General features: G+C 37.0%; 1 protein-coding gene across 1 annotated transcript in view; it reads left to right on the top strand.

Annotated features, from left to right (window-relative positions):
- The window catches only part of LOC110443740 (nucleoporin SEH1-like), an 18,292-nt gene extending 7,278 nt beyond the window's left edge, over positions 1-11,014 (top strand). The window contains exons 5-10 of the mRNA XM_021488129.1: positions 3,280-3,372; positions 3,737-3,877; positions 4,388-4,478; positions 4,614-4,692; positions 5,331-5,487; positions 10,367-11,014. Coding sequence (XP_021343804.1) covers positions 3,280-3,372; positions 3,737-3,877; positions 4,388-4,478; positions 4,614-4,692; positions 5,331-5,487; positions 10,367-10,463 — 658 coding nt within the window. The 3' untranslated portion in view covers positions 10,464-11,014. The remainder of the gene's footprint in view (positions 1-3,279; positions 3,373-3,736; positions 3,878-4,387; positions 4,479-4,613; positions 4,693-5,330; positions 5,488-10,366) is intronic.
- The last annotated feature ends 625 nt before the right edge of the window (positions 11,015-11,639 follow it).

Raw genomic sequence — 11,639 nt, 5'->3', positions numbered from 1 at the left:
TAATCCAAATTGTATTGGTTTACAATGTAAATTTAAAATCAAGGGTTGACTTATGTCCACCTGCTACTAAAAACCATTTTATACACTTTGAACTTTAAGCTCCAACTTGGCCAAAAGACATATTTGTTAGGAAAATTTACTTCCTAACCAAAGCTTAAGTAGTTTTTTAGGTGGATGCTAATCAGATAGCAATAGAAAACAGCACGCAATAATTTCAACCGATTAATTGATTATGGGATTTCATAATTGATTAGTCGCAATTGGTTGTGTAACCGATTAGTTTTCGATTTTAATTGATCATCGGACACCACTAGAAAATAGTAAACTTTTTTTCAGCAATTATTGATCCGGTCTGTAATCGTGATATGCATCATCCTTATATAGAGCATAATATGTGCAGCAGCAGTTTAAGTAATGTTAAAAATCCTGGAAGAAATTGATACATACTAAATATTGAAATGCTGTCGCGTCGTTCATTGTCGGCTTACATATTGATGTACTATCTACTCTTGTTTTACTAGTAACACAACGGACATTTCATTTGCATTATAATTGTCCATTGATTTCAATTAAATGTCCATTATGTTACCAACGTCCATTATGTTACATGCAATGTCCATTATGTTATTTGAACTAAATATCCCAATACTTTTTGCAGCATTGCCTATTTTCGGTTCTTTTTGCTCATGGTATATCAATTTATAACCATAAGCTAATATATAGTTGTTTCATGAACAAGCATATGCATTGATGTTAAAAATTCTATTCGGAACAGACCCCGTCACTATGCAATTACCTAAGCCATTGATATAGTTTGATTTTTGCTCTAACGAAAAAAACTGAGGAAACTATTGTCCATGTCCTACTTATGAAACTGTACTGCTGTTCTAAATTAAACAAAATTTAAGTTAAAGTTCCTGTTTTTTACCTTTAAAAAATCAATTTTAAAATTGGTAACATAATGGACATTTTTACCTTAATTACCAAATTTCCGTTGCTATGGTAACCAAACAGGTAATATTTCAGATTTCCGGTATTGAAATAATTAAATACTGATATATGTACTTCAGTTTGGTTATATAAAATTGATTGTTTATTGATGTTGTTTTTGCATTTTTTTCAATTCAGAAAATTGACAATTTCTGATAATGACTCATATGTATTTATACAGATGTGTTTGTTTCTTCTTCCAAATCTGTATCAGCTCACTGCTGTCAAACGGTTTGTGTTTTGACCTTTGACCAGGAACTGTATGTTTTGGTACTGTTATTGTTGTGTGGGGACCTTAGACCAGGAACTGTATGTTTGGGTACTGTTATTGTTGTGTGTGGACCTTTGACCAGGAACTGTATGTTTTGGTACTGTTATTGTTGTGTCGGTACCTTTGACCAGGAACTGTATGTTTTGGTACTGTAATTGTTGTGTTGGGACCTTTGACCAGGAACTGTATGTTTTGGTACTGTTATTGTTGTAGAATGCACCCACCTATGATTGCAGTTGGAAGTGATGATGCCAGCCCATCGGGTGGGGGTAAAGTTCAGATCTACGAATACAATGACAAGACCAGGAACACAACAGCGAACAAGAACCTCATGCTAATATTTAACATTTATAATAGAACTGTATGTTTTGGTACTGTTATTGTTGTAGAATGCACCCACCTATGATTGCAGTTGGAAGTGATGATGCCAGCCCATCGGGTGGGGGTAAAGTTCAGATCTACGAATACAATGACAAGACCAGGAACACAACAGCGAACAAGAACCTCATGCTAATATTTAACATTTATAATAGAACTGTATGTTTTGGTACTGTTATTGTTGTGTCGCTACCTTTGACCAGGAACTGTATGTTTTGGTACCAGGAACTGTATGTTTGGGTACTGTTATTGTTGTGTTGGGACCTTTGACCAGGAACTGTATGTTTTGGTACCAGGAACTGTATGTTTGGGTACTGTTATTGTTGTGTGGGGACCTTTGACCTGGAACTGTATGTTTTGGTACTGTTTTTGTTGTGTTGGGACCTTTGACCAGGAACTGTATGTTTTGGTACTATTATTGTTGTGTGGGGACCTTTGACCAGGAATTGCATGTTTTGGTACTGTTATTGTTGTGTGGGGACCTTAGACCAGGAACTGTATGTTTGGGTACTGTTATTGTTGTGTGGGGACCTTTGACTAGGAACTGGATGTTTTGGTACTGTTATTGTTGTGTGGGTACCTTTGACCAGGAACTGGATGTTTTGGTACTGTTACTGTTGTGTGGCGACCTTTGACCAGGAACTGTATGTTTTGGTACTATTATTGTTGTGTGGGGACCTTTGACCAGGAACTGGATGTTTTGGTACTGTTATTATTGTGTGTGGACCTTTGACCAGGAACTGTATGTTTTGGTACTATTATTGTTGTGTGGGGACCTTTGACCAGGAATTGTATGTTTTGGTACTGTTATTGTTGTGTCGCTACCTTTGACCAGGAACTGTATGTTTTGGTACCGTTATTGTTGTGTCGGTACCTTTGACCAGGAACTGTATGTTTTGGTACCAGGAACTGTATGTTTGGGTACTGTTATTGTTGTGTCGGTACCTTTGACAAGGAACTGTATGTTTTGGTACTGTTATTGTTGCGTGGGGACCTTTGACCAGGAACTGGATGTTTTGGTACTGTTATTATTGTGTGTGGACTTGTTGTGTTGGGACCTTTGACCAGGAACTGTATGTTTTGGGACTGTTATTGTTGTGTGGGGACCTTTGACCAGCAACTGTATGTTTGGGTACTGTTATTGTTGTGTGTGGACCTTTGACTAGGAACTGGATGTTTTGGTACTGTTATTGTTGTGTGGGTACCTTTGACCAGGAACTGGATGTTTTGGTACTGTTATTATTGTGTGGGGACCTTTGACCAGGAACTGTATGTTTTGGGACTGTTATTGTTGTGTCGGTACCTTTGACCAGGAACTGTATGTTTGGGTACTGTAATTGTTGTGTGGGGACCTTTGACCAGGAACTGGATGTTTTGGTACTGTTATTATTGTGTGTGGACCTTTGACCAGGAACTGTATGTTTTGGTACTGTTTTTGTTGTGTGGGGACCTTTGACCAGGAACTGTATGTTTTGGTACTGTTATTGTTGTGTGGGGACCTTTGACCAGCAACTGTATGTTTGGGTACTGTTATTGTTGTGTCGGTACCTTTGACCAGGAACTGTATGTTTTGGTACTGTCATTGTTGTGTCGGGACCTTTCACCAGGAACTGTATGTTTTGGTACTGTTATTGTTGTAGAATGCACCCACCTATGATTGCAGTTGGAAGTGATGATGCCAGCCCATCGGGTGGGGGTAAAGTTCAGATCTACGAATACAATGACAAGACCAGGTACACAACAGCGAACAAGAACCTCATGCTAATATTTAACATTTATAATATTGCAGTAATCTTAATATCTCTTTATTGTATATGACAATTGCACATCACCATTGAGTCGAACAGACAAGTTTTACTTTGCTGACTGGTAAACTAAGGGTTCAAGATGAACATAACTCACACAGGTGATTACAAATGTGGTTCAAAATAAGTTGCAATGTTTCAGCACATTTTCTAAAATCTTGTTAATTGATTGATAATGCCAGTATAGATTTTAAAATTACGTATAAAAGGAACTGCTGGAATATATTGAAAATTTCTTTTGTGCATTTTGACTATTACTGTCCATAAAGTTTTTTTTTTTTTTTTTTTACAGAAAATGGGTGAAAGTTGAAACAATCAATATAGTGACAGATCCTGTACATGACATTGCCTTTGCTCCAAACCTAGGGCGGTCTTATCATCTACTGGCTGTAGCTTCTAAAGATCTCAAAGTGATCAGCCTCACACCTCTCAGGTAACTTAACACTCAGGTACAATATCAGACAGGTGTAGTCACGCTCCAAACCTAGGCTCGTCCTATCATCTACTGGCTGTAGCTTCTAAAGATCTCAAAGTGATCAGCCTCACACCTCTCAGGTAACTTAACTATGTACTCGCACTCAGGTACAATATCAGACTGGTGTAGTCACGCTCCAAACCTAGACAGGCCCTATCATCTCCTGGCTGTAGCTTCTAAAGATCTCAAAGTGATCAGCCTCACACCTCTCAGGTTACAAAAATGTATACTTACAATCAGGTAAAATATCAGACAGGTGTAGTCACACTTAGGTACAATATTAGACAAATGCAGTGTTTTGGTCTCAGAATTGTTTTGTTTTTGTTTTTTGTTGGGGTTTTATTTGGGGGGGGGGGGGGGGTAACTATATTTGAGTCATTTTACTGTCTAGTTTACATGACTGGGATGATTTGAAATAAAGTGAATTTGACTGTAGATAGTAGACACTCATGCAGTAATTGTTTCCAGCACCAGGGATGCCCCTCTAGCAGCTAATCAGGTGAACAGCAACAAGTTCACCATTAAGAGAGTGGCAGAGTTCACAGATCATGAATCAGAGGTAAGATTGAATTAAAGTATTTTTAGTATATTAAGCAAAATGTTTCTATTTGCTTTTAGGAAAGTTGTTAACAATTATTTAGTTTCAAGTTATTTTCCTTTAGTTAGACAGTTGATGCTTTACTTTATAATACAGGTGTGGAGAATATGTTGGAATGTGATTGGGACGGTGCTGGCCTCCTCAGGGGACGATGGCTGTGTCAGGCTCTGGAAAGGTAAACCATTCACCATAACATCTAAATAATTATAGTGATAGGAAAGTTAAACCATTCACCATAACATCTAAACAATGATAGTGATAGGACAGTGTTTCAGTTAGCCTTATGTAAGCATCAGTCATTTTATTCAGAATAAACAGACATTTACTGAAGGATTTTATTTTTAAGGTGTATGAATGGGACTATAACGCAATGCCAAAACATAAACCACACATAATATGCCCCTGGACCATTATGGAGTGACATTCATAGTTTGACTATTCCATGGATCTGTCATTCTTAACATTTAGTTCCATTACCATTAATATTAAAAGTCGGTCATCAAAATTCATATATGGAAGTTCTGCACCAATTTATCAAATATAGGTCACTGTGACCTTTTATTTTCTGCTTCATTGACTGAGGTTAAACTTTGAGTTTAGTTCCATTTCTTTGGGGTTAAACTTTGGATTTAGTTTTATTTTCATCACAGGAGCAGGGGCATATATGTATGTTTACATTTTTGAAAATATTTTCCAGTTTAAAAAAATACTTATGTTTGGAATAATTAAGATCTTAATCTTAGTGTAAAATTTTGGAAGAAATTCTGATTTTCTGAAGGTTGAAAAAGGTTTGTATAATTATTTTGTTGTTAGCAAACTATCTAGACAGCTGGCGATGTATGGCAGTTCTGAAAGGGGACGGGACACATCAGCAAGACATGGACCGCTTGTCAGGGCTTGCTGCCCTTTCTCAGCAACCAAGCTTCAACAGTAACGCACAGACAGACATGGGTGTGAGCGGCAGCGTCAGGTACTTTAAAGTTACACCAGTCGCCTCCAGAGATCAGGTGCCCTGGCACTGACCCACGTCAATGGTTGCCCATAGCGACCAGTGGCAGGGAATGAACACTTAAGAACTAAATGAAATGGACACAGTAACAAAGTCTGTCAAGTGTCGAACTCTTGACAGTAATGTTCAGTGTATATAAATAACGCTGTCAACACCGACGGAACAGTTTTGTTATGTAAATATTGTTTGAGTGATGGGAATGTTAGGTATCTAGTTGATAGGTTGTCTGTAGATTTGTAACCTATTTATAACTCCCAACACAGTCAAGTATGCTAGGTTGTACAGACCTGTACAGACTGATTAACAGGCATATCTGATGACTGGATGTGTTCAAGGAATTATGACATTTTAGTAATGAAACTGCATTTAGTATAAAATACATGTCAGATGTTAAAACATTTATACTCTTCAGAAATATTTGTCAAGATAAATCAGTCCTTTTCTTGTATTGTCTCGATTGGTTTGATATGCTTTAATTGTGTGAAGTTATCCTTTTTGTCTTTTTTTCTTTCTGTACTTACTTTCTTGCTAAAGTTTCCCTGTACTGCCAGTCTATTTTTACATCTATCTCCTTAAATTTCAATTAAGCTATAAACTTTTCATTTCCTGCACAATCTCCTTTACAGGTCTAAAATGACGCAGTAGTGGGAAGGCTGCTGTATACACTTAGTGATTCACTGATGCTAGAGCAATGTCCGCAGTCTTACACATCATTTATTAGCATCAAATATCTGCATGAGAAAGTCAGGGCATTCCTTTTTTTACAAGCCTTGAACTTCATTTTATAAAACTAGCACAAGAAATTCCTCATTTTACTTTAATAATCTTATCATGTATTATCATCTTTGCCTAACTATGCAGAACAACCTGTTATAAAGGTTTCAAGTATTCTCTGTATTGTATTGGCAGATATTTAACGCAAACTTGACCACTCAACTGCTACAATTGTTTTATTGCTTTGCTTGGTTCGGCTTTGTTTGGGTATCCACATCTTTAACATTTTTTCTCTTGAATGGCTACCAAGAGTAATGAGAAATTATGACGTATTCCTAAGAAATTATTTGTGATAATAACAGATTGATATATTAGGAGAAGACAAAAGTGCAAAAAGGTTGAGCTTTTTAACCATGATTTACTAGTTGTTTTGTGGCTCAATCAAATGCCTGGTTTTGTACTGTTGTAGACTTTAGAATGCCTGGTTCTGTTGTAGACTTCAGAATGCCTGGTACTGTTGTAGACTTCAGAATGCCTGGTTCTGTTTAAGACTTCAGAATGCCTGGTATTGTTGTAGACTTTAGAATGCCTGGTACTGTTGTAGACTTCAGAATGCCTGGTACTGTTGTAGACTTCAGAATGCCTGGTACTGTAGTAGACTCAGAATGCCTCGGTCTGTTGTAGACTTAAGAATGCCTGGTTCTGTTGTAGACTTCAAATGCCTGGTTCTGTTGTAGACTTCAGAATGCCTGGTACTGTTGTAGACTTTAGAATGCCTCGTTCTGTTGTAGACTTTAGAATGCCTGGTTTTGTTGTAGACTTCAGAATGCCTAGACTGTTGTAGACTTCAGAATGCCTCGTTCTGTTGAAGACTTCAGAATGCCTGGTACTGTTGTAGACTTCAGAATGCCTGGTTCTGTTGTAGACTTCAGAATGCTTGGTTCTGTTGTAGACCTTAGAATGCCTGGTTCATACTGGGCCATACTTGACTGCCTATTTTAGTGAAATCTATCCATTAGTACGATGTCCTAGTACTATCACTTACGATTTGCCCGTGTGAGGGAATGGCACTACTGGTGATTTTTTGACATGACTGTATGCGTTAATATTATACATACATTCCTACTATTCTAATCATAAGCATAGATAACACTAAGTTACAAGTATTCAGCATAATAAAACCAAAAAACTATCATGTTGAATGCCGTGAATTATGCTGTATCATTAACACATCAGTTTATTCCATCTTTATGTATGACTGGATAGGTTTATAAGTTGCGTAATAGCTGTACTTTCAAACTTAACGCTGATCTAACAAGCATACAGGATCACTGAAGGAACGATGTCTAGATCTTCACAACTCATATAACTAACCTGGTAGGCATTTACACAACCTAATGATGAGCTGGCTAGAACAGTTTCTCTGAAACCTTTGTTAATGTTGTGTTTTGGACCACACCCAAACAACCATAACACATTTAAGTTAACATGTACTTTACAAAATACAAATGGAACTTGTAGATGTAACATTGCTTGGACCTTCACAGCTTGTAGGATTTGTTCACAGCTTAGTTGGTTTTCAGTCATACATTCTAGCATTCTCATGTTTATTTTTGATTTGACTATTGTCTCTTTGAGTGAAATTGTCCTGATAAACAGGACATTCTCTGAACTTGAATGTTTGTTCTACAGATTTTGTATATATATGATGTTGATTAAAATTTAGATCTACCATTAAATGTGTAATACTAGCTTTGCTTGTTTGTTGTTTATAACCGGACATTCAATAAACCATTGCTTTGGTATCAGTGAATCAGCCATGTATACACATTTAGCACCAACACATATATATATAATCTGATAACACCCGCAGCTTTTCTTTCTATTGATAATAAAGAAAGATCTTGCATTTCCTTTCTAAAATAAATTCTTTCACTTCTTTTCCAAACCTGTCTTCCTATTTTATGTGTTTTGTAATTTCATGCACATGGACAATTTGAACAAAAAGAGACTGGAATTCCTATAGCTGTTCAAGGTGGTATAACAAAGCATCCATTGGCCAATTTTTACAGAACTGTTAATTCCGTCTTTGCGTATTGCAGAGTTATCTTATCTTGGGAGCAGGTATTGATTGTTAAGTCACTTGTTTGTGAGAGTAACGTCATCAATTTTTGAGAAAACGACGTAATTTTGACGCACAAACCAATGACGTAACAATCAATACCTGCTCCCAAGAGAAGATAACTCTGCAATACGCAAAGACGGAATAAGCCCCTGCCCTAGAATAAAATTTGCATGCTTTAAGCATGCTGTTGGTGAAGGGCTGTTAGACATGTTCAAATAAATGACCTTGACACACTTACATTTGTGTTGAAAACTTTTACAACTTCTTCTTTAGATCTATGAGGCCTAGATGAATGATATTTGGCACACAGTATGATTTCTGTGGCGAAGGGCTATCAGGTTTTATTAAAATCAATAACCTTAGTGTAAATCTAATGACAAGACAAATGGGTTAACATGTTGAATGACTTATAATGAGGCATGGAGTAGTGATTTTGACCCGGTAGCTTGTTGGGATGAGCCGCCTTGAAGTTTAAGTTCAAATAAATGACCTCAACTCATATTCATTGCTTTGATTTGCATTCAATGTGACTGAAGTCTTCTAAGATCCACAATGCTAAGAGTAAGGTTATCTGGGACCAATCGGGCCATGAGGTTAAAATTCAAACTTTCAACAGAAATTTGCAGTTAGTTTCTGATTGATGTTTGTTGCCGAATAGAAATGTTAACCATAGAAACCACTAGTATGTTGTCATAGAAACCACTAGTATGTTGTCATAAAAACCACTAGTATGTTGTCATAAAAACCACAAGTATGTTGTCATAAAAAACACTAGTATGTTGTCATAAAAACCACTAGTATGTTGTCATAGAAACTACTAGTAAACAAAAATCTATAGAAATAGAGTAGAAGTTTCTTTGTTTTTAATGTAAACATTTATGATGGTATGCAACACAAGTACATTCAAGCATCACAATGATACCTTAATGCTTTTCAATCCTTAAATATCTATTATTAAAATATCAAGGAGTTGATGCTAAAGTTTGTGTGGGCCTGTTGGAAAGAACTTGGTAAATGTTGTGTAACTTTTAAGATGATATAGGCCATGTCTAGGACACATACTACAACAGCTATCATCAGCCAAGAACAAATACTAGAGGTCATGTTTAAGGACGAATACCAGAGGTCATGAATGGCTAAGTACAAATACTAGAGGTCATAGTCAGCTTAGGACAAAAAATAGAGGTCAATGTCAGCTTAGAACAAAAACTACAGACTGTCTATCTTAAGACACATACCAGAGGTCATAGTCAGCTTAGGACAAATACCAGAGGTCAAGGTAAGCTTAGGACAAATACTAGAGGTCAAGGTAAACTTAGAACAAATACTACAGACCATGTCCATCTTAGGACACATACCAGAGGTCATGGTCAGCTCGAGACATGCTAGAGGTCAAGGTCAATTTAGGACAAACACTACAGACCATGTTCTGTATTGAGACACATACCGGAGGTGATGGTCAGCTTAAGACAAATACGAAAGGTGATGGTCAGCTTAGGACAAATACCAGAGGTTAAAGTCAGATAAGGACAAATAATAGTGGTCAAAGTCCGATAAGGACAAATACTAGTGGTCATGATCAGTTTAGGACATTCTTCATACCATGTCTGTCTTAGGATACATACCAATGGTCATAGTCACGTTAGGACAAACTCTTGAGGTCATGATCTATTTAGGAAAAATACTAGAGGCCCTACCTTGAGATACACAAGAGGATAGGACATGTCCTGAATTGAACTGAAAAGATTTTATGCCATTAAGTCAATGATTTTCTAATATCTCTTAAACAAGAAAGAAGAATTCCAGTAAGTTTGGGAACAATTGGTATTAGTCAGAAAGGAGTCTCTGCTCCAGTGATAGTTTTAGTAACCATCCGTTTCTATAGTGACCGAGAGTAGTCTTGATTATCACCATTTACAGACATCTCTATAGACACACAGTGGAGATACTGATGTTTGTTTGAATGTAACAGTGTTTTATAGTTGATGTGTTCCATTCCAGATCTCCACCTCCTGTAAAAGGGAACATGAACATAAAGAGAAACTCGGGATGGCCAAACTTCAACACAAAAAAGGACCAAGGCAAGATGTACTACTGACCCTGTCTGACGAGTGATAACACTTATAACAATGTTTCGAGAAGAAGGTTGACTGTCCAACATGTATTATTTAGTCATTTTATTGTGTAAATAACAGTTATACATTAACATATGCATCCTGTGTACCAACAAAGTTGAAAGATATAATCAAAGTGGCAGAAAATGCTTTTAAATGCACAAACATTATAAGAGATATATATAAAGTTATAAACTACTACATTTTCAATGTCCCAGTCGATGGCTTTTAAGTGGAAAACTTCAGGGACAATTATATGTATGACCATTATTGTATTTTTCTGTAATTTCATTTTGAGATATTTACATTTTGCTCATTTACAAGTCTTAACCATTTATAATTTTGTGAGTTATTTCCCTTTAATCATGTGTAGAAACACCATAAATGTGTTCATTTTTGTCTGGGATAATTACTGAACGCTTCATCACTCCCTACCCATGAGACAATTGTGACATGTTTTATTGACAATACTCTCTCACACTGGAAACCTCAAATCATCCATTTACTAGAAAATGTATGCACTATTTTCTGTCACATTTTTAGGTCACCTGAGCTTTAGCTCAAGTGACCTATTGCTATCCGTTTTCGTCCGTCGTCCGTCGTCCGTTAACATTTTACATTTCAAACTTAAAGTCAAGTTCTGCTGGGCCGATTGAACTGAAAGTTGGTAGGAATGATCGCCTCATGGTCCTGACAAAGTGTTGTTATTTTTCGGGTCGATCAGAAATCCAATATGGCCGCCACGGCCGCCATTTTGAAAACCTATTTCAAACTTAAAGTCAAGTTCTGCTGGACCGATTGAACTGAAAGTTGGTAGGAATGATCGCCTCATGGTCCTGACAAAGTGTTGTTATTTTTCGGGTCGATCAGAAATCCAATATGGCCGCCACGGCCGCCATTTTGAAAACCTATTTCAAACTTAAAGTCAAGTTCTGCTGGACCGATTGAACTGAAAGTTGGTAGGAATGATCGCCTCATGGTCCTGACAAAGTGTTGTTATTTTTCGGGTCGATCAGAAATCCAATATGGCCGCCACGGCCGCCATTTTGAAAACCTATTTCAAACTTAAAGTCAAGTTCTGCTGGACCGATTGAACTGAAAGTTGGTAGGAATGATCGCCTCATGGTCCTGACAAAGTGTTGTTATTTTTCGGGTCGATC

Source organism: Mizuhopecten yessoensis, unplaced genomic scaffold (assembly GCF_002113885.1).
Source record: "Mizuhopecten yessoensis strain PY_sf001 unplaced genomic scaffold, ASM211388v2 scaffold1961, whole genome shotgun sequence".
In the NCBI taxonomy this organism is placed as follows: Eukaryota; Metazoa; Mollusca; class Bivalvia; order Pectinida; family Pectinidae; genus Mizuhopecten; species Mizuhopecten yessoensis.
The sequence above is the reverse complement of the archived record's forward strand: the minus strand, read 5'-3'. Positions and strand labels throughout refer to the sequence as shown.